At 32.4% G+C, this 24,708-nt stretch overlaps 1 protein-coding gene across 1 annotated transcript in view; it reads left to right on the top strand.

Annotated features, from left to right (window-relative positions):
- Positions 1-24,708, top strand: part of LOC127719167 (uncharacterized) — a 177,001-nt gene that overhangs the window by 134,613 nt on the left and 17,680 nt on the right. The window contains exons 12-23 of the mRNA XM_052225190.1: positions 633-698; positions 3,218-3,784; positions 7,462-8,997; positions 11,455-11,493; positions 12,507-12,690; positions 13,431-13,801; positions 14,614-14,670; positions 16,300-16,344; positions 17,783-17,821; positions 19,229-19,252; positions 22,012-22,575; positions 23,305-23,337. Of these exons, the coding sequence (XP_052081150.1) occupies positions 633-698; positions 3,218-3,784; positions 7,462-8,997; positions 11,455-11,493; positions 12,507-12,690; positions 13,431-13,801; positions 14,614-14,670; positions 16,300-16,344; positions 17,783-17,821; positions 19,229-19,252; positions 22,012-22,575; positions 23,305-23,337 (3,525 nt within the window). The remainder of the gene's footprint in view (positions 1-632; positions 699-3,217; positions 3,785-7,461; positions 8,998-11,454; positions 11,494-12,506; positions 12,691-13,430; positions 13,802-14,613; positions 14,671-16,299; positions 16,345-17,782; positions 17,822-19,228; positions 19,253-22,011; positions 22,576-23,304; positions 23,338-24,708) is intronic.

Here is a 24,708-nt window from a genome sequence, read left to right as displayed (position 1 = left end):
ATGTACTGTAAACCAACTTATTTTCGCGTATATTTTATTTCGATTAGTCCTTGCTAGTCCACTTCATGGCGATTTAATTTCGCGATTTTCAAATATATTTGATGTAGTTAAATAGGAAAGATCCAAGTTTTACGATTTCGCGGCGATTTATATTCACGTTATTTTTCTCCTCGCGAAAGTCGCGAAAATAAATTGGTTTACAGTATCCACTCGTAGTAAAGCATGATATTTTTGGTGTTTTTTCTATTTATATACTCTAAAATTTACGATTTCCTTGGGCAAGAAGTTTAACCTTTTGACCATAAGCTATATACATCGCTTTCCATGCACTATGAAATGGTAAACATTAATGATTTTTCATTGCATATCAATTATTATTATATATAGTGAATCCATGATTGCTGCACAGTTGTGTAATCAAATTGTTCAAGTATGTTAAAATGTTCAGCGTCTATAAAAAATGTTTAAGTACATATTTGATAGTAAGCTGTGAAACTCATTACAGGACTAGCATGGAATTGGTGTTCTACATTACTTGCTATGTCAATAATAAGTTTTGCTGGAGTATTATGTCTATATCAATTAAATGATAATTGTGATTTTTATGTTTCATATATATGGTAAATGTACAGTCCATCCTACAACAAAGCAGCCACCAGTGACCATAGCACAATCGACTCAAAATATTACTTTGAAAGGTATTATCATTTTTGTTATTATCTGTTTTTTTTTTTATATAAAGAATTGTGAAACGAAATGATTAAAATTGAGAATGGAAATGGGGAATATGTCAAAGAGACAACAACCCGACCAAAGAGCAGACAACAGCCGAAGGCCACCAATGGGTCTTCAATGCAGCGAGAAAATCCCGCACCCGGAGGTGGTCCTCACCTGGCCCCTAACTAAAATTGTGTGCTAGTTCAGTGAAAATGGACGTCACACTAAACTCCAAAACATATAAATAAACTAAAATTAAAAAACATACTAGACTAACAAAGGCCATAGGCTCCTGACTTGGGACAGGCGCAAAAATGCGGCGGGGTTAAACATGTTTAGTGAGATCTCAATCCTATACATGCATAGCAAGACATGCAACCGGTCTCGTTCCTTTTGGAGTATATGTGATTCCAGCAATTTTTGGTTGTTACCTTGATATATCTCATTTCAACCTATTTACGAGATTTGACCATCGGTGAATTACTGTCGCTTCCCTTACCTTTATAGGGCTTTAATATGGGCATTGTTTTAATACATTTTAGATGAATACACACAGTTTAAATATGTATATCATATGAACACGGATACTTATAGAAATAATTTGTTGATTGTCGATCTATTATATTCAAAACTTTATACGATATATCTGGTTTACAGTTTGATTCAGAAGAAACACCGACATAGCTGGATAATACAATTAATTATCTAATTACTACCACAATTTGATATTAATAAGTATTGTAATTTTCATTGCTATTAATAAATGTAATGTCAGTATTACAAATCTAATCTTGAATCAATCCTAATTCTATCTTATTTTTGGGAAATATTTTTACAAATTCAAATGTGACGTCACTTTGTGCGTTGATGCTTTGGCTAACTCGGCTGTGTATTTTTATATGTTGGATTAAGTTGTTTTATGTAATGTATCCGTTTTTATTCTGTAGTTAGTCCCCACTTCGGTTTTATCATGTATATCTATTATATAGTCATTTTATAAAATTTACTGTTTGCAAAATTATAAATTATTCTAAATAATAAGGATGTTCTTGTCCCTGGCAGAAAACCCTGGCTGTGTTAGGCTCAACATTTTGGAAGTTTTGGTCCTCGGTGCTCTTCGGCTTTGTACTTGTTTTGGCTTTCAAGCTTTGTTCACCTGAGCGTCACTGGATGGTCTTGTGTGAACGAGACGCACGTCTGGCGTATTGAATTTTAAGCCTAGTACCTTTTGTTAGCTATTATTCGTATGTTTCTTTGTCCTATATGTTCTCCCATTTATTTGTATTGTGGTCCTGTCATGTGATGTTGTCGTTTGACGTTGCCATTAAAGCGGGAGGTTTGGCATGCCACAAATCAGGTTCAACACACCATTTTTTTTCTTAAAATGTCCTGTTCCAAGTCAGGAAAATGGCCATATTTATATTATAGTTCGTTTCTGTGTGTGTTACATTTGAATGTTGAGTTTTTGTTGTGTCGTTGTTCTCCTCTTATATTTGATGCGTTTCCCTCAGTTTTAGTTTGTAACCCGGATTTGTTTTTATCTTTATCGATTTATGAGTTTCGAACAGCGGTATACTACTGTTGCTTTTATTTGATCCGATGTGCCTATGAAGAACCTATAACAGAGAAAAATACCAATCTATTTTTGTTGGCACTACTGTGGAAATTCCGTCTTGTTTAATCGTTATATTCTGATACTCTTTGGTAACTGACATATAACCCGAATTCATCAACTTATCACCAAATGTTTACTTGTCATGAGCAATACGGGTGACGCTAGTGTACCAACATCTTTCTACCGTTCGTGGCCAAGATTTGAAAAATAAGAAAATGTGTTATGATTGCTAATGAGACAACTCTCCACAAGATGCCAAATGACATAGAAGTTTACCTCTAGTTCTTGCAAGGGCTCAATTTACTCAATCTTTCCTTTTGTGTAGTTTTTTGAGGACTTGTTGGCTTCTCGACCATGGTAGTGTCTGTTTTTCTACGACTTACAGTTTTGTATTGCTCATATGGTATCTTCTCCCTCTATTTACAGCCTTTTCTCCAAACGTATTAACTAAATCAGGAGATCGACTCTTACAATAAATTTAAATTTCATAACTTGAAGAACGTTTTCTTGGTTTGTGACTAAAACTGGTTAGCGGCAAAGACGTGTCAATGGTAAGCAGTTTTTTAAAATCTATATTTTTATACTTATAATATAAATTTGGAACTTCCAGCTAGATTTTTATTGCTGCAGAACATATTTGTAATCAAAGTCACTTAAAAATGCATATAATAAATAAAAGTAGATGCGGAGTAAATTACAAAAAGACAGCAACCAAGCGACATATGTACCAAAAAGACATCTAGGAGTCACAGTACGGTCTTATCAATCAACAGGTGCCTTTACAATGAGTATATGTAACTCATTTATATCTTTATTTACTTTTCTTTATATGTCCGTACTCACAGTTTATTTATTTATTAAAATGTATACTTTTTTTTATTTTAGACAAGAAATACGCTGATGTTGTTGTTGCCTTCCACGCATCAACTTCGGTGACGAAAAAGGTCTTCAAAAAGAGGCTGTTAAAATTTATTTTAAATTTAGTGAAAAAGTCATCAACTGAGAATGGTAAAGTGAGAATTGGGCTAACTAGTTTCGGAACTAAATTTCAGATCGTATTTGATTTGGGACAGTACGTAAAAATTAAAGATATAAAGAGAGCGGTAAAGAAGACCCCCAAAAAATATAAATCTAACGATGTTGACCTTGCCTCGGCCTTAGCGAATATTAGAACCAAGATGTTTGCTCATCAAAAAGACAGGGTGGATGTACGAAATTATTTAATAATTATTTCTGACAAACCCAATGAGGGTGATATTCAAAGTGTTATTCACCAGCGGAAGTTGATGTCAGATTTTATTATTCACGGAATATCAATAGGAAAAGAAGATAAACAATTACAAAATATTGTAAATGACCCTAAAAAGAAATTCTATCAAGTGTTTTCTGGATTAGAGGATTTGGCAAAATTTAAAAAAGCAGGCAAAATGACTTTGAAAAATATTCCAGCACGTAAGTTTTATTTTAGTATTATTTGTTGTTTAATATGCCATGTTTGTCAATAAGAACTCGAAAACATTGATCTTTTACTGATATGAATATAGTGTAGAGTATATGTCAATCAATCTCCGGAGCAGGGATCATATCCGTTCCGTTCAATAATACGTAACACTACTACAGGGAAAACGGTACTATTACATTTTCCCAGCATTAGGTTGGCCTTTTGTGTACCCAAGGCAGGTGAAGGAAGTCAACTTAGGAGCACTGTGATTGGATGTTAGGGTAAAATATATTTTTTTATTTATCTATGAATAACTGCAGTGTGTATATTTACAATATAAATTTTGAAACCTATTGAAATATTTTCTAGAGAATTATTTGAAAAGACTTCAAAAATTTCATAAATTTGGCGTAAAATGACGGTGCGCATAGATAACATTAACAAGCTCCGTTGGAAGTTGGTCATGATACTATTTGGCTTCAATTTTTAAAACAAAATAATAAAGTACTTACACCACACATAATTGTTTTATCCGGGTTTTCTATTATAAAAAGTGGTAAATTTAGAAAATGTTAGTATTGTCACCTAAGGCAGAATAAATAGTACCGTTTTCCCTACACTCAATATGATAATAAGTGTAGTATTGCGGAGCATGTACGGAACGGATATGGACTCTGCGCCGGAGATTGTTTGTTAATGAGACTACAATCCAATGACACAGTTAAACAAATATATCTAGAGGTAAAGATTAAGGCTTCAACAAAAGATAGGTATTTATGTGTTACAGTTAATGTGTATAATTAGGGATTATGTATAATCACGGGTCAATTTAGTGAGTAATGAACCTGATGTTCAGTGGTTGTCGTTTGTTGATGTGGTTCATAAGTGTTTCTCGTTTCTCGTATAGATTAGATCGTTTGTTTTCCTGTTTGAATGGTTTTACACTAGTCATGTTTGGGTCCCTTTATAGCTTGCTGTTCGGTGTGAGCCAAGGCTCTGTGTTGAAGGCCATAGTTTGACTCATAATGGTTTACTTTTACAAATTGTGACTTCGATGGAGAGTTGTCTCATTAGCTATCATACCACATCTTCTTATATCTTTATAATTGAGCTGCGTCGGATAGAAATCGACCATATGCAAGTGCATCTATTCCATGTACATGTATAAGACTTTAATTGATTTTGGAACATTCAAATACGAAATAAAAGAGGAATCTTGGTCTGTTTTATAGGGTTCTTATATCAACTCAATTTTCAAACAGTCACAGACATTGCATAGATATTTTTTCAGGTGTATTGATATTCCTTTGCATAAGGTCGATTTCTATCCGACGCAGCTCATATATTAAGCCTAACCCTAAAATTTTCAGGAAATATGCATAATCACTAGAAAACAAATGACAGGGATTATATATAATAACTGGAATGAAATGACAATGGATAAAAGTTATATTTATTCTATAAAATAATATGTAAACATCTCTAGAAACATAAATATTAAAATGTTCAGCAAAATTCTCTGATACAAAACATTTATTTCTACAAACTGCGTTGTAAATTTTGATAACATTTACAATTGCAAATTTATCAATCGACCATTTGCAAGCCCACCTTTTCGCTTTTTTTTCAACAACATTCATTTAAAAAAACACTTTGTCCTTCACATATTGAAATGTGATTTTACCGCACGTTGTAGCGAAAAGAGTGTGCATCAGAAACATCTGAAGGTACCCAAAAAATGAATCTGTCTGTTCAAGTTAATTTCTTGCGTAGGATCAAAGCAAAATGTAATGTTTCTTAGCCAGGCACTATCCTTTTCGGTCCTTTCATGAACAATGGCCATTATATATTTTTTGGGGGTATCCCTTTCCTCGATCAACATGCAGTATCGGCATTAAAGCATAACAGCCAATGTTTGCCTCCTGCTAAATTGTGTTCAGTCTGCCAAGCAAACGTTCTGTCTGTTTTTCAGTAAGTTTAGTTGCATAAGTTTGATAAGTTTGAATTCCTTGTTCATTGATACATAGAAAACATACAACAGATTTTCAATATCATTCATCACCATTTGTTATACAGCAAATTACATGCACTGTGACTTCACATTTAGAACATGAATGTGCATTTGACGCTGTTTTGGGCAAATAATAAATTCATGTACAGATTTCACTATCATTGAGAATGTTGGTATTACTAATTTCAATTCAAAATACTTTTTGTTTATGAGTTAATGTGCTTAATGCACTCAACACAGTTTAGTTTTATATCACTGTAAAAGTCCATTATTACATTTTGTTATTCAAATTAAATTTGATAAATGGACAGGAAATGAAAATTGTCCACTAAAACCTTGAAAAAGTAAGAAATAACGATGATTTATTTGTCTTTTTTTGATTTATTTATTTTACACAAAGGATTTTTGTAGTATTGTAATATAGATAATCCCTGAAATAATATCATGGAAGTTTTTGAATAATTTTTAAAATTTTCAGTGATTATGTAAATTCACTGGTCAATTTAAGGGAGTATATATAATCAACAATAATGTAAGTGATTATGCAAAATCCCAGAAAAATCAGGGATTCTACATAATCCCGAATTATACAAATACATATAAACATATAAGAGGATGTGATATGATTGCCAATGAAACAACTCTGTACAAAATGACGTTAACAACTTATATCAGTATGTCAAGCTAAATATTACCAAGAGTGTACAAGTTGTGAGTATATATATTCAAAGAGTGTACAAGTTGTGAGTATATATTCAACAGACATTGTCAAAATCAGACATCGACACGATGCAGTTCCCTCAACGAGAAAAAAATATCTGACATCGACACCAGTTCTCTCAACGAGAAAAAAAGCCTCGCCTTTAAACAGGACAAAAAAAAACCACCTAAAATCAAAATAGAAATGTAATCATGAAATCTATTTTTTTTTAAATTTTGTAACAGATAATGACAACTGTTTTTGTTTGTATAGGAATTTCATGCGTCCGAAGCGCTTTTCTGGATTTATCTTCATCAGGAACGCTCAAAGCCGAATATTTGAAAGCCAAGGATGTACAAGGACGGAACACGTTGAAGAGCTATACACCAAAAAGGACCCCAAAAAAAAAATTGCCAAATCCATCTAAGGCCAACTTTGCCTGAGGGATTTGAAACCTAGGTTTCTGTAAAATTTATAAATTTATAAACAAACAATTTTAGATAGTTAGTTATAAATAATGTCAGTACCGAAGTACTGAATACTGAGCTGATGATACCCTCGGGGATTGATCGTCCACCAGCAGAGGTATCGAATCAGTGCTGTAAAAAATGAAAACAACAAAATTATATGACTAGTGTTCACTTTATCATTATCTCTTATCTGCAAACATTCAAACTCCTTAGTCGAAAGTAAATTGAGAACGTCATGGCAAAAAAAAAAAAAAGAAAAAGACATAAACAGTACACTAAGCACAACATCGAAAACTGAAGACTGAGCAACAGGAACCCAACCAAAAACTGGGGGGTGATCTCGGGTGCTCCGTAAGGGTAGGACCATCTTGCTCCTAATGTTGCATCCGTCGTGCAAGCGTTAATATGATGTAGCTAGGCTACTCCAGAAGTACCAGATACGTGAGAATCATTGTCGTTACAATAGTAGTAAAGGTATATATTTATCTAAGCTATAATCTTTTGTAGTAAAAAGTGGTAAGAAAAGAAAAGGCAAAAAGAAAAGGAAAGGCAAAAAGAAAAGGAAGGGCAAAAAGAAGAAGAAAGACAAAAAAGATAAGAAAGCTAAACCTACAAAACCTACAAAGAAAACTGTCACTTCATCAACACCATTGAAAGAATCATCTTCAGCTAAAATGAGGCTGAGTCTGTCCTCAACAACAGCACCCAGAACAACTGCCTCATCTATAACATATAAAAAAGCCTCAACTACTTTTCAAACGATGAATGTTCAGCCAAAATCTACTATTCAGAAAACAGAAGAAATAACATCTTTTGACACTACTAGGAGATCAATAAAACAAAAGCCAACAACACCGGTGATTTTCCTTACAGACGAACGAAGCACAGTAAAACTTCCTCTGAAATCAACTGTTAACAACGCAACGTATACCAGGAAAACCACATATCCATGGCATACAATCAAACCAAATATGACAGAATTGGCTATTACACAAACAACGAATGTTATTTCAATATATCCAACTGATAAGCCTGTATCCGAATCATCTAAGGACACAACCTTATATTCTGTTTCTTACAAAGATAAGAATACAACAACCAAACATTATCAACCAACAACAAAATTGGCAACCGTCGACGAAGAACTAAAACTAACGACGGATTATTCTACCGATGATCGGTCTTCTGCCAAATATTTATCAAAAGAAACCATGGGGCCATCAACGGAATATTTTTTAAATGCAATCACAGAACCATCTAAAAAGAATTTACCAAAAGCAGCAAAAACACCCTCTATAAAATATACGCCTAAAGCGACAACACAGGCGTCTTCAAAATATTTACCAAAAATAACTACCAAGCTCTCTACAAAATATTTACCCATAACGACCACAAAGCCTTCTTTAGAATATGAACCAGAGGTAACCAAGAAGTCTTTAACAACATATCAACCCACAACAGCAATGGAAAAGACTCATTTTTTTTCTGTGAAAGGCACTCAAGATCGGTCTACAACGCCGCCAAGGATATTGAATGAAATTCCTACGGATATTCTTCCAGACCCAGTGAGCGTTTCACTTAATCCAATTCAGACAAAAGACACACTCGGAACATCTTTGAAAAGTGAGCAACTTTCAACTTTAAATTATTCATCTGTAAATGGACTAGTTACCCAAGCATCGACACAATCGGCAATGCCCAAGCATCCACAGACCTATTTCGATAAAACATATGACACAAAACGAATTTCTAAATCTACAGTTGCAGAAAAGAAGCATACAACTCAACATCCGAGGCCTATATCCTCGATCGAGAACGAAATACCTACAGATGTTGTAACATATAAAACAACTAAATCTACAGGGGTAGAAAGGAAATCTACAACTATACATCATAGGTCCACATCCTGGATTGAGAACGAAAAACCAACAGATATTGTAAAATATAAAATCGACAAACGAAATGAATTTACAACTTTAAAGCCGTTCGATCCACTCAAAAAAGGTGAACTCAAAACAGGCGAGATAGGTACCAGAGGACCCGGTATGTTTCCGTTCATGATTGCATGGACTTCTTGTAGCATAATCAAAGTAAAACCATCTACGATCTACAATTCCTTTCTATGACAAACTCCTGAACTTTCTTCCAACCATCTGCTGTTCTGTTGCTACTGACCAATGACAATGATTCTTACATATCGTCATGTCATGGAATGAGATGTGACGAATCTGAAAATTTTGATGCACACGCTGAATCTTTTATTCCTGACAATTCTTAAACATTGGTGTAATTTTGCTGTCTTCCGTTTTCTATTTGGTGTTAAGAAAATAATAAAATTATTTCAAGCTATCCTTAGTCAGTATCATTTATAGTAACAATATAGTTTGTAACTTTAAACCCTTAGCAACGATGTGGTTAAATAAATTTATATCACTTATTGTAACTTTAGTAATTATCTAAACACTTACAATATATATCCTATAAATCATTATAGTGACTTGAAATTGTGTAAATTTGACAAAACCAAATATTTTCTTAACGCAGTAGAAATCCTCAATCTATTCGCTTAATAGTACAAATATTTTGAACGCTGTAGAAATTCGCAATATATGCGCTACATTCTCTTTACCAACCCAATACAAATGTGCATGATGACAATTCCATTTAACCCTTTCACTCTCTGGTAATCAGTTCACAGAACTCTACAACCCAAACCTCCCACTACTCCTTTTCCAAAAAAAAAAAAAGAGGATGCACAATCACATAATTTCATCCTTCATTTTAAGCATACTTATTTATCTATAATTAGATTTAGAGTTATTTTCACCTAATTTTTAGAAGAACCGATATGCCTGTTTAGTACCTACCCTTTTGTGAATAGTTTTAAAATGTTGCTTCTTGTTCCGAAATCGACTGATTATGTGCAATATATGAAACAAATTAAGTAACCGATGGCATAAGAGCTTTGGAGAAGAAACCTGCATGTCCGAATTAATAATCTAAATATTAAAATATTATAAGCTAAATTAAAAGAGTATTCTTTTAGAATTATATTTCCTCGTATATAAAGGTCCTTCTTTGCAATCTGAATATCTTTGGAGAAACTTGTTCCGTAGAATTAACCAAGCAATTTCGTTAAATGAAGAATCAAATGTTCAGTTATTACTAAGAAGGATTGCCAATAGATGTATGCATGGAACGAAAACTAAAAAGAACACACATAATGGCAAAATTGACACTAAGGTATGGTGAAAATTAAAAATAACATTTAGTTATAAGATGTATAAGATGAGTATAAAAACCACTTGATATTAGATTATTACCGTTTTAAAAGTTTTTTTATACAATAATTTCATATAAATATCTAATTATCTCTATATTAAATCAGAAAACGGGTAGTCGATCTCAAATTGATATGAAAGAAATACCCTATAGTTCAGTGTTTTAACTACATTGATATCCGAGAACTGTGTTGATATTATTTATGTACGGTTAAAAATTAAAACGGGTATTACTACAGGTCCCGATGGGGTTTATAGAAAAGAAAATAATGGACCAATACTACAGAGAAGTTGGCCAAAAAAAAAAAAGAATAGAGAGAAATATACCAAACATGAAGAATAGAGAATGATATGGTGTTAAAATACTAAGAATAGAGAATAAAAGGCAAAACATATAAAGAATAGAGAAAAAAGGCTGGAAAAAAAAACAGAATTGAGGGATCTCCATCCTGACCCTCATTACTTTATGCTAGAACTCATACAGTACATTTACTTTATTGGTTATGTTTAATATCTTTCCTTGTCAGTTTTATTGTGTAAATAGTGTATACTACATATAAAAGGTATATGGACATTTTGTCCCTCGATACTTTATAACAAATCAAGTCACACTTAATCCGAATAATCACAAAAGTGATTAGTGTTAAATTGTAAATTGATGTATTTTTGTGGACCTGACCATTGAAATTCTAAATGTACTTTATATATCAAGTCACATTTACTAGTATACAGACTGACATGGCATAATATGTTTTAACATATAAAAATAATTAACTAAAAGTGGACCTCATCTTTAAAATTATAGATATGCTTTAAATGGTCAACCATAATAGGCAAAATTTCTTATTAAGAAATGTGGACAATCTTTAGTAATGAGATTGGGTCAAGATGGCCGAAATTAAGATGACTTTTTAATTCATAAATTAATTCAAATATATATCTATATCCATAAGTAAGTATATATGATACATATCAATGCAGAACTACATTTGTTGTATTGAAAAATACACTGAAACAATTTGTCTTTAAATTATGTAGCAAAAAAAAAAAATGATAATTGTGTGTGGTTTATTTGTACATGTATATCTGTTGTTTTATGTTACCTACTGTATATATTAACATGTTTTAATTGTAGTAATTAATGTGTGACGGTCTATTACAATAAAACACAGATATTTATTGTAATATTTCGTTTTATATGTTTGTTTCGTATTTACAGCAACGCAACCTCCTAAAAAGTACACACCACCTCTTCGTGGTATGTATCGACTACAGTGTATCAAACGTGGTTCATGTCTAAATCACTCTTGATAGTGTTTAAAAGTATTAAGTTCATACAGTGTATCAAACGTGGTTCATGTCAAAATCACTGTTGACCGTAGATCAAGTGGCAAATATTTTACGCATGTTCAGGATGATCTTGATAGTAGAAGAAATAAAAGTAGCATATAGAGTATCAAATATGATTTTATTATTCAATCATCTTGCGTAGTATACATTTTTTCATGCTTACATAAATAATTCCAAGTTAATCTGTAATACAAGATAAATTGATTATCATTTATAATCAAAATTTGCAGAATAGCCATAAATTTAAAAAATACATTCAGAGTGATTTGTGATAGAACCAAAATTTAGTTGTATATACGTTGCTTAAAATTCCTTGCTTTATTTCTTAATTTTACATGACATTTATATTTTATCATTGCTTGGTAGGAATTGTATTGCTTCGAATCGGAGGTATTTTATAATCATATTGGTACTACATGTATTTAGTATATATTTAGACAGCATAAATTGAAAACAGCATTATTAAACAAATATTTACTTATCTATTGTATCAACTTTACTTTTAACTTGTCAACCATTTTTATAGGTATAGCAAAACAGATCATCTAATTTCATTTCGAGTAACAGTTAAAAAGTATTGATGACATTAGCTATTAGAAACGCATGACTGAGAATTGAAATAATGGAGAATGAGGAATAATTTTATTATGAGATATATACTTCGTCATATCTATATAACTGCCATTTTTGTAAATCTATATTTATAATGGAAATGTAAAGCCTAGAATGAAAAGTTTCATTTATTTTTCGAGGAATGTATCCAAAACATTGCAACGAAAGGATAAAAACAAGTTCAACTGATTTTTACAATGAATTAAAAATTTTGTTCATGAGTAAATCCCGTTATTTTCTAATGTATTTTTTTTTATTTTAAGATTTATATCTTCTTATATTAAATGAATCTTTTGCGCATTCTCGCAGATAGCGATAAAGCAGATATGGTCCTCGCCTTCCATGTATCATCATCAACGTCTAGAAACGATTTCCAAAGAATGCTTACCTTTGTAAAAGATCTGGTTTCCAGAGCCGATTTTGATGGTGGAAGAGCTCGGTTAGGTGTTATGGCGTATGGAGAAAATCCGTCTGTTCAATTTAATCTGAATGAGTAAGTTCTAAATTTGTCTGTATATTTTTTTTCTTTGAAATGATGTATACCGAAATAAGAGGATACTAAGGGCTAAAAAGTAATAAGTCATAAATCAAAGAATGTTCAGCAAACATTTTGGACGATACAATACAAAATTTATCAAAATGAACCCCATTGAAACCATGTGTTAACGCACGAGTTACGGAAAGGTAAGCAGTGCCTGGTTCACCTGTAGCAATCATCGTGTCGATAATAACAGAATGAATTAAAAAAATAAGTCATATTCCGTAATAAATCAATTGAGTAAAGGTGTTGTTTCGACAAACGATAGACCTTCTTTTTGTTCTAAGAGCGACTTAACGCTTACACACCTTTCTATATTTGAAGACCAAATGATGATAATGTAAACAACCAGAGGTCACATTACGACCTTCAACAATGAGAAAATCGCATACCGTATAGGAAGCTATAAAAAGCCCCGAAAATGTGAAACAATTCAAAAGAGAAAACCAATGTCTTAGTTAATGGTTAAAATAATGAATGGAAAAACATATGACAGACAGCAACCAACGACAACTACTGAACCACCGAATTTTCTTGACTTTGAACAGCCACACATAGATATTTTTAGATTTTTCGGTCTTTGAGTTTTTTTCCCACCGTACCCACATCTTTTTCCGTTCATGAAAGGAATATAACCGTTGTTATCACTGACATCTGAATTCCATATCAGCTCCTTTTTGTTTTATAATTTTCAGGCATACAACATGGAGGGATGTTTCAAACGCTATCTCCAGCATCAATGACAATGTTAGGAGCAATATTGTTGACACATCCGGGGCACTTATTGAGGCTCTTATTATGTTTGATGTTCAGTATGCAAGAGCTGACGTTCCAAAAGCTGTTTTCCTTATCACAGACTCTGCATCAACAGTCAACTCTGATTTCCTCTCTGACCAAACGATGGTCATGCAAAGTGAAGGTATTGAAGTTTTCCCGATCGGGATTGGAGTTCGGGATAAATCCGAATTGGAAACCATTGCTACCAATCCGAGAAATGTTCACACAGTTTCACGTTACTCCGATTTGTCAACGCTAGCGAATTTATTAAGAAGAGATATTCGATCATGTAAGTAGTAATCTTTGCCTTTCTAACAAACAAAAAAAAAAACCCATCATCTTGGTATTAAAACAAATATTTTCATTCTCTTTAACAGGTAAAAAAACGAACTTAATATCAAATATTTTTATTTCAAAATATTTAAGTTGAGTTCTAGAAAAAAAAAGTGTAACACAAATGTTCTCTAAATGACAAGCCCCATATTCCTTATTTCCAAAAGCTGTTATCCTTTATTGATCATTCCTTTTACATGTATTAATGTTCGACCATTTAATAAATGTAAGGCAGATATTAAAGTATTAATATGAAACATTAGAAAACATAAACAATATATATGCTAAGTTCCCTCTTTATTTTTGGCAGAAGTTTTGGATTTTCGATTTTCTTTAACTCTTAAACATTATGTTGACTCCCAGTGTAGCATTTGCGGGCTTTAATGATTTGACTCAAATTAAATGGAAATTAAGGTGGTTCCCAACACCTTGACTAATATTAATTTGGCTCGTTTAATTTTCATAAAATTTTGACAAAATGTTTGCTTTGACCCTTTGACAGAAATATAAAAATTTCAAAAAATTTGAACCAACCACTTTATCAGAAAATTTCATTGGTTATATAGCAGTTTGACAAACACTTATTTTGATCATGGAGAAGCTTAATATTTCCTTAACAATACAACGTAATTAAAACGTTTAGCTGATTTTTACAGAGTTATCTCCCTGTAGTGTTAGGTACCACCTTAATTATTACTTATTTGAAAGGCGCATATTGAACATATGAAAAAAATGAAGAATGCGTGATACTTTTGTACTATTTTGCAGTAAATGTACACGGTGAACGTCAGACAGTGCCTACCATCCCCATTGGATTCCCTGGAGGTACATGTAGTGCATATGTTTTGTATAATTTGTAATGAGGGTGGTAAAGGGTTATTTTCGTGCAACGTGATCGCCGTTTTTTTTTCACGTTCAACGTGTTTTTACTTTTTTATTTAACGTTCAGTCGTGCAAGACAGGTGCCTCGTTCAACGAATTCTGCTTATTTAAGTTTACGTGCATCGTGATTTTCAAATGCTTATTTTGCGTGCTCGGTATTTTTCAAATAAAATTCAAATACTTGGCAGGGATCGTCAAGAAATACTTTTTTAAAAGCCGTAAACCATTTACATCATAAATGTGTATACTAAATCGGGAATAACAAGTAAAACAGAGAGTTTATATATACAAGAAGACAGTGACTCAGTCACAAAAGGTTCACAACAGTCTTTTATTTTTCGTGCAACGTTCATGACAGAAATTATTTCACGTTCAACGTGAAATTATGTCTTATTTCACGTTTTTTCCGTGCAAGCACCCCCCCCCCCCCCCCCCCCCCTTTTACCACCCTCTGTAATGAGTAGGAATTATATGTATGACACTAGGAAACATACAATGTTTTAGTGTTAACAATTTATATGTTCATGTGGACAACAGTCTGGATAGAAAAAAGTAAAACAACAAAAACTCCAAGGAAAATTCAAAACGGAAAGTCCTTTATCAAATGGCAAAATCAAAAGCTCAAACACATCAAACAAATGGAAAACAACTGTCATATTCCTGACTTGGTACAGGCATTTCCTTATGGAGGAAATGGTGGATTAAACCTGGTTTTATAACTATTTAAACCTCTCACTTGTATAACAGTCGCATATAATTCCGTTATATTGACAACAATGTGTGAACAAAACAAAGAGATGTAATAGGAAAAAACGTCAAAAATAGGGGTGCAGCAGTCAACATTGTGTTATAATCTTAATCACTATAAAAACAAACAAATATGTCAACAAAGAAAATCAAAATAGCAGATGGACAAAGTACATAAGCAAAAATGAATTAGAAGAATACTAAAAATGACCATAGCACAATAACACAATAGAAGTAAAAGCACGGTAATATATATGATTGTGTTTTCTTATTTATGAATTGTATCTTTTATTTGATTGCCAATGAACAAAAATCCTACAAAATTCAACTGTAGACAACTATTGGATATCATCATCACATCATCTGCAATACAGTGGTAGGATACCTAAACATTTACAATAATAAGATACATGTAGATGTCATAAAATTTCTGTTCATATTGTAAGATATTTTTTTGTATTTGTGCGTAATGTGTTTATGTATTAGATTACATGATTACATCTTTTTACAATCTTTACAGTAAAAGATTATCGGCGTTTAAGGTTACTCTTATTTATAAAATAATTAGTTTTATGACCGAAAATATGAACAAAAGAACATGAGTAAATAAATCTAGTTCGAAATATGTTATACAATAAATAAAGAGATTGCAAATGAGACAACTGTCCAAATGAAGAGGATATAAGCAAATATAGGTTACCGTACTGTCTTCAACAATGTGGAAAACCCATTCTCTGCATGTTCGAAACAAAATATACTTTTTTTGCAACCTAGAAGATAGCAAAATTACATTCTGAATTCATAATCTATCTTTCAAATTTTAAGTTTCACCAGTGACACCTGTCGGACCAGTATTTCAAAGAACAACTGGTAAGTACTTTGGACAGTCTTGCATACATATTTTATAAATCTTTGACTACTTGACACGTATAAATGTATCGAAATCATGATAAAATCAAGGATTTTGTGCCTCTAACATATCCTAGGTTTTGGACTAGACCAACTCTCACCAAAAGCCTGAGAACATCAGGTGTTCAGAGAAATCCATATAAAAAGAGGGACGAAAGATACCAGAGGGACAGTCAAACTCATAGATCGAAAACAAACTGACAACGTCATGGCCAAAAATAAAAAGACAAACAGACAAATAATAGTACAGATGACACAACATAGAAAACTAAAGACTAAGCAACACGAACCCCACCAAAAACTGGGGGTGATCTCAGGTTCTCCGGAAGGGTAAGCAGATCCTGCTCCACATGTGGCACCCGTCGTGTTGCTTATGTTATTAGAAATCCGGTAAATAGTCTAATTCGGTAAGTCACATTCGTGAAAAGGGAAGGGTATTGTAGTTACGACATAAGGAACATATCCGATATCATCTGTGAAACGGTTATTCCATAACGGTCAACCAACTCGTGATGGCGTCCGTAAAATTTACGAAGGGATGACTTCAACTTCACCATTTGAAACTCTTGGTTTAATAGCTTCCTTGTGAGCAGCAATCCTCTATCAAGGAAATCATGATAGGAAACACAAGCCCGGGAAAATCGTATCAATTGGGAGACATTTACTCCGTATGTAGGCGCTGCTGGAATGTTGCTACATAGAACTGGAAAGTTCCCAATTGGGAAGCTGAAATCATCTCTTTTGTCGTAAAGTTTTGTTTTCAACCGACCCTCATTGTCAATTTCTAGATGTAAGTCAAGATATGAGGCAGACTTAACTGTATCTGTAGTATCCTTTATCTCTAGTTCGATGGGATAGATTCGTTCAACATAGTCACCAAATTTTGTATTATTTAGTGAGAGAACATCATCTATATAGCGGAACGTAGAGTTAAAGGATATAATCTGCTTCACATGTCACACCTGTTGTAATACCTAGAGAATAACTTGGCAATTTGGTATGAGTCAAAATAGAGGAAAGTGGGTTTCCACTATTTTGTAGCAGGTTTAGTTATTTTATAATATTGACATTGCAGAAAGTTCGACTCCGATCTTAATTGAGAAGAATTGTCAGTTTTCCTGTCGAAGGTCAGTGGTTTCTCCGGGCATTCCGGCTTCCTTTTGCTATAAAAACTGACTGCTAGTGTTGAAAGTACGATAAAACACCAACAATCAATCAGTCAATCAATCAATCAATCAACTTTGGACAGGTTATATTGGGGAAACTTGGACTAATGTATGAGATATTTTTTTAGATATTAATAACTATTGTTATTTGTGTTGCATGAACTGGGTTTTATATTATTTAATATGAATAAGATTTAACAAAATTGAATTAATGGCATTTGTGTCAATTGCAGCTCCTCCGATAGCAATTACATTCCCACCACCAAAAACAGGTAAGTCTTTGCTATGTATTTCATGAAATTAAGTATTGTGTCGTCTTGTTCTTCGTTGCATCAAACCAGTTTTACTCTCGTATTAAATCAAAATTAATTTTAGAGTCATTTGAAATGGGCAGGGTTTGATGATTGAGTTTGACAAATAGTTCCTCTAAAAGGGAAAAGTAATTGATATAGTAAAATTCAATATATGTTTCTAATGCCAGATGGGTTTAGAGGAAAATAATATAATCTTAGTTTGAAGACATAGATGAATTAAGATATGTCATAGTTGTATTCTTAATGCCATAACAGACTTTACATCGTTGTACTTTTTTAAATTTAAGGAAAAATTTAATTGAATCTTCTGCTCCTAGTCAACACTTTCTGATATTTTTTTATTGAAAAAATATGACATGTAAAAATATACATTTTAAAGTGATGTAGATAAAAGATTAACTAATTTAGTTTATTTCAGAATTTATGTTGAATGATAGAGGTTTTAGAGGTAAAAATATACTGTAATATCAATATGATCCCCCGAAATGACTGTACCTCCCAGAGGCAGTCATTTTCTGTTCAAGAATAACTGTTCACAACTATAAACGCATCCCTACAATTTAGGACAAAGGTATCAAATGTATCATATTCTTATAGTCTTCTCAACGAATACACTAACCGTCAAAGACTGAACATACCGCATTGATTTGCAGAGCACATTCATTGACAGTCTCCGAAAGTGTACATGATGTGTAAAGTTTCAAAAGTCTATCGATACAGTTGTGAACAGTTATTCTGTGACAGAAAATGATTTTTATGTGACGGACAGTCATATTGTTTAGTTCATATTGAATACAAATGGGAAACGGTTGCTTTATATGTTATACTATTAATTTTGTATTGACGATAAATCAAATATATGTAGTTATTTGGTGGTAAATATATTGTATTTATATTTCAACTTTTGATTTGTGGAGTTCTGATTTTTTTATTCTAACGTTTGTTGACAAATACAAATTAAGTGTTTTTAATTTTTGGAATCAGGAAGTTTACTTAAAATTAAGATTTATGTGATTAGCTTCTTTAAACAAAAGGTACATAGATCATATAAGTGTGTGTATTAATGCTAAACTAGAATATAAATATAAAAATGAAAATATACTTATTCTGTCAGCAAATGGATAATCATTGGTTTGTTTCGTATAAATTCATCGTCAACAGAAAAGTGATGTCTTCTTGTAATTATCCAAAGGATGCTTTGCTTAAAACATCGCACACATTTATTGCCATTCGTTAACAACTCGACCGATACAGTGCCTCCGTCTGAAGGAGAGCAACTAGTTCGGCCGAGGTTTGCCGTTTGAGTCATTGATAAACTTGACAAATTTGCGCGTGTTTGATAGATAATGTCATAACTATTTACAGGTTCATTGATAGATGGAGAGTTAGGTATTTATTTTACAATGTTGTGATGTCTCTATATGTAAAATTAATATTCACGTACAGTAAATAAAGCTAGGATTTCATCGTTGTGTAGTCTGGCTAAAAATCCTTTTTTTTTTTACCAATGATGAATTTGATTTGTTTGACGCGTTCATAGACAGGACAATATAAGAGAACATTTAATATCCCTCGCTTTTTTAATCATTCTAAAGATTTGAGATAAGGTACATAGCTGACGAAAGTTTACCAATAATTGACGTAAGTGAGATGAATTGAGAGTCCATTTTTCATTCGTGTTTAATGAATCCCGACTCATTGTCAATAAAAAACAATCGAAAGATAATGAATTCGCTCCCATATACAGAATAAGACATTCATAGCAAAAGTTATTGATAGGTCCAGTGTACCTTGGACACTAAAAACCGATAAGCATAGCGGTGAAGATCCAAGCTACATTTACCTCACTAATAGTGTGTAAAAATAACACTGGCAATATATCATGGGATAATATTTTGGGAAATAAAAATATTCTATTCTATTTTATTCTATATATACTTGTGTATTTATCAAAATTTTGTATTAAGTTAACAATAGAAAAATGTTCAGAAGTCATTTTTTTTTATATTTTAGTATCGCAAAGGCAACTGTTAATCAAAATATGCATTCGTTTGTTGTTTTTTTTTAAACGTTTGGCAAAGCAAATCTTACAAAATAAAACAAAACAAAAATCTTTCAATGTGGTATTTAGGAATAAAACCAAAACCTTTTGGAAAGACAACTTTTATATATTGAAGCTATAATAGCTTTAAAAAATGCTTTTTATACTAATTTACGATTACAACAAATAATGTTGTTAATTTGTAACCAGCAGCGTTCGCCTTCTATGGTATTAATCGTTAACATTTGATGTAAGTTCTCCCCACTATTTGTTGTTTCATTTTCAATATTGCTGCTTTACATGTCTACTTTGTGAACGCTTTTATTCGTAATGAAATGTACAGTAAACATCAATAAAACATTAATATATTCATATTAATAGAGAATAACTTTTGTTGACGCATATTTATATCATATATAATTCATTCATGTATATATATATATACATATAAATGTATCCGTTTGTAACACTCGAGGTACCAGTAAATTCTGTTATTATTATATAATTGAAGTTAGAATATTAGAATAAGTATCAGATGACTACATCTGATTTACATAGAAGTAATAAATACTGATTTTTTCTTTTCACTTGTTTTAAAAAGGGCTATTAGTTTTGATAAAACCTGAAAAATGTCATTATCTCAAATTTCCAGATGCAAATACACTTTTAGAAGATGTTTTATATTTATGGATTTGGAATGAAATCTTATTTGCATCTGTTTATCTGTCATAAAATTGATACCTTATCACTGCTTTTGTATGGCAATATGAATCGATGTACTATATTTTATTTTTCTGGTTTAATTGCCAAAAACGTTTTGCTGATAAATGATAACACTTCTATTTAAATTAACAAATCTTTCTGGAAAAAAATAAGGAAACAGCGATATATCTTTTTGTTTAATTTTAGAATCTTTTAGAATTTACTGTTACCTTGTATGAAGGTCTGGAAGGGGTGTAGTCTTCATTTCTGTGGGTTTTGTTATTAATTCCATGATCTGTAAACCTCATCCAGACCCTCTTGTCTTTGTTTGCTTTCTATGTTGTGTATATTGTATACTGTGGACTGTGACGTACTCCTCAAATTGTTGTAGTTTGAATAATTGACGTTTCTACACACTTGGTGAGTATGTTGATTAATAAAGATTTTATATTAAGGATGTTCGCTACTCTGTTTCAAAATAACAAGCTTTTTAAAAGACTGTTATAAACTGATCGTATATAAATGAAGGAACTAAAAAAGCAGAAAAAAATGAGGGGTCCTTGTGCTTGTTTTCGAGATATAAGCCGGGAAATGATTCTCTCTAGATTTTTCATACATTTAACATTGGCACCTTTTTTCTTTCAAAATCAATGAAAAAATAACAAGGATTCTATAAGATTTTCAGATATGGCTTTTTAAACTATATGTAATAAAATTGTGAAAAGAAAAGTATGGGTTAGTGGGCAAAATATTTAATGGCACTACATGGATAAAACCATTGGATTCCGAATATCTGGCAAAAAAATCTAAAACAAAAGGAGCGAACATCCTTAAAACAATGGTACATATAAACGATGTTTTACAATAAGAACACACACACAAAAACACAAACGATAACTTTCTACAGAGATAAAGTAACGTACAACTGAACATTGTGACATGAATGGGTCTTTCGTGTATTTTGCGCGATTTATTGTCACACTTAGATAAATGCTAGACTAGTTTGCCTTCACTATATATTACAAGAAATTTTAGCAAAACCAAACAATACATACTTTTATAGCTTATGCAACTTTTTTTCTTTTTTTCCCTTTGTCCTTTTCATTCAAAATTGACATGTTGTCAAGTAATGATTGTCCTGTGGGATTCTCGTCCTGAATAGCATGAAATATTTGCAGCTGGACGTTATACAACTAATAATCAATCAATCAATCAATCATGAGAGATTTGTAAATAGAATCAAATAAAAAAAGTCTCATCCTTGATATTAAATACAAAATTTACTGTTTCAACGTAACTGTAGAATGTTAATCCAGAAAAGCGCTTCGGACGCATAAAATTTTTAAAGTGTTATTTTCATTTATCCCATTAATATACATTCTTTAAATTATTTTACCACTTATAGGATGCTCTGCTGAAGTTGATCTCGTAATCATCCTGGATTCTTCTACAAGTGTCGGGGACGATAATTTTGAAAAAATGAAAAACTTTGTAAAAGAACTGCTCCGAAATGCCGACATTGATAATGACCGTGCTAGAGTTGGTATAGTGACTTATAGCACGCGAGTAAATGTAGAATTCCAACTGAATACGTATAAAACAAGCGCAGACGTTGATAAAGCTGTTGGTGATATTAAATATACGTATGGTAGCACCAATACAGCAGACGCCATTGCCAAAATGAGAGAAATGTTTTCTCAAAGAAATGGCGACAGACCAGGAGTTCCAAACGTCGGAATAATAATCACTGATGGTGTATCTAACATAAACTCCCGTCGTACCATACCAGAGGCAGTAGCTGCAAGGGATCGAGACAATATCCATGTATACGCCATAGGTATTGGTCTAGCTGATACGAGGGAGTTAGATAGAATGGCTTCCTTACCGATTGACGAAAACAGGTTTACAGTTCAGTCATTTGATGAACTGAGGGGATTCGACAGAAAAATATTTCAAGCTATTTGCAAGGGTAAGTATTCTTTTTATTCTTTTCATTTTCTGTTTCCCCCCTGTCGTTTTCTTATTCTTCGATTTCATATACTCCTATTAAAATCTGATGAAGAAAGTTATCGGCGTCGCATAAAAGTGGATTCTTAAATGTCTGTTGTCTAAGCTTTAGTAATTACCAAATTTATAAATTATTTATTCCTAAAATATGACAAAAGCCACATTATTATTTTCAACATTTTTTTACCTTATTTTAAATGGTAAATAAAACATCTATTTATAATTTGTTTATCTGTAAACTAAATTTTGATATTTTTCATAGATTGAAATAATTTGATAATATACTGATAATATACTGCAAGTAAATCAGATCACTTCAAAAAAATCTTAGAGACAACATTAAACATTTCGTTGCTTATGTCGTCAGTTCTAATGACTGCTTCAAAAACTTGAGGAGCCGATTTAATTTAGTTTCACGTGTTCTATTAATAAAGTTTATCATAATCAAATATTTTTTATAAAAATTGATAATGAATAATGAATAATACTGAACAGTAAAACAAGAAGTCAAGAACAAGAACAAGAAAAAGAAAGAAAGAAAAAGAAACTTTCGGGATTCTTAAATATTATTATGATGGTCAGTCACCTTGTGCAAGTCGAACATTCATGTTACGATGACCATGTCCATGTTAAAACGGTAGACAGTCATAATTAATGCTCTTATATATTCATTTGTTTTAATCAAACACAGTGGTACCAACTCAACCTCCCGTTCCAGTCAAAGGTAAATAGGTTGACCAATAGCACGTCCCCTTTTATCAGTAGTGTGACCAATCGCATGTCCCCTTTCATCAGTAGTGTGACCAATCGCATGAGGCGTAAATAAGTTTTGTTAACCAGTACCCATTTTGTCCAATTACAGTAGTTTTAACAAAATGCATGATTTAAAAAATTAGTTTATTAGCGTTAATTTAATAGTCTTAGTAAATGATTTCCAGAACTTTAGTTCTGTAGCACGTTTTTTTACTCTTAAAACATTGTGTAGTCTGACATATTTCTGTAATAATTATACCCCCGCTTTAAAAAAGTGGGGGTTTACTGTTTTACCTCTTTCTGTCCGTTAGTCCATCCGTCAGTCCGTCTGTCAGTCCATTCATTAGTCCGTCCGTCCGTCCAATGAATACTTTTCGTCGCGTCTTTTTCAGGAACTACATCATAAGGATTTCTGAAATTTGGTTTCAGGGTTTATATAAGTCAGCTATACCGCGTGATGCGTTTTCAGATTCATCACTCAACAACTTCCTGTTTACCGAACACTTGTTTCATTTTACACATGATAGACAAGTTGAAAATTTTTGTCACATTTTTCTCAGGAAGTCCAAAGAGCTATACTTGGTGCGAAGACAGGGGAAGTGTCTCCTGCTATGCACGAGTCACCCGCCATACAAATCCATCTAGAGTTAGACTTAGTAAAAATTTTACGATAGGAATTTGAGACAAGGTCTGACCAGATAAAATTTAATGAAAACAAGTGAAACTGCAAGCTACTGCTCACTGATGATACCCCCGCCCGAATATTTCGGAAAACAGGAAGTTGTTGAGTGATGAATCTGAAAACGCATCACACGGTGTAGCCGACTTATATAAACACTGAAACCAAATTTCAGAAATCCTTGTATTGTAGTTCATGTTATTCGTTTTTGTGGGTTTCTTTCTCAGTGTCTGTTTATTCAGCTGTATATACAGGTTATGAACATCTATTTATAAACCACTAATTACATTTTGACTACTTTGATATGGTTTGTTTGATCATGATTTGTGTGATTTGTGTGTTCATGATTTGTGTGATTTGTTTGTTTGCTACCTAAAATCCTGTCGACGTACCAGATGATAGTTATTCAAGACTAGACAAAGTGATGCCTCCGCACTCCACTCTGAAGTAACCGTATTATAACAAAGTCAATGTAGGACTTTCTTTAAGATATTATTGTGTCTGGGAGACACAAATGATGCCCCCGCAATAGCAAAGTGTTATTTTGAAATACAAAAAAATGACAAAGTTCAACTGTCTCCCAAAAGAACAAATATTAATAAAAATCAAAATCCTGACCACATGCACACCTTCAATATATGTACAAACAGCCAGCAAAGTGAA

Source organism: Mytilus californianus, unplaced genomic scaffold (genome assembly GCF_021869535.1).
Source record: "Mytilus californianus isolate M0D057914Y unplaced genomic scaffold, xbMytCali1.0.p SCAF_10, whole genome shotgun sequence".
Classification (NCBI taxonomy): Eukaryota; Metazoa; Mollusca; class Bivalvia; order Mytilida; family Mytilidae; genus Mytilus; species Mytilus californianus.
The sequence above is the reverse complement of the archived record's forward strand: the minus strand, read 5'-3'. Positions and strand labels throughout refer to the sequence as shown.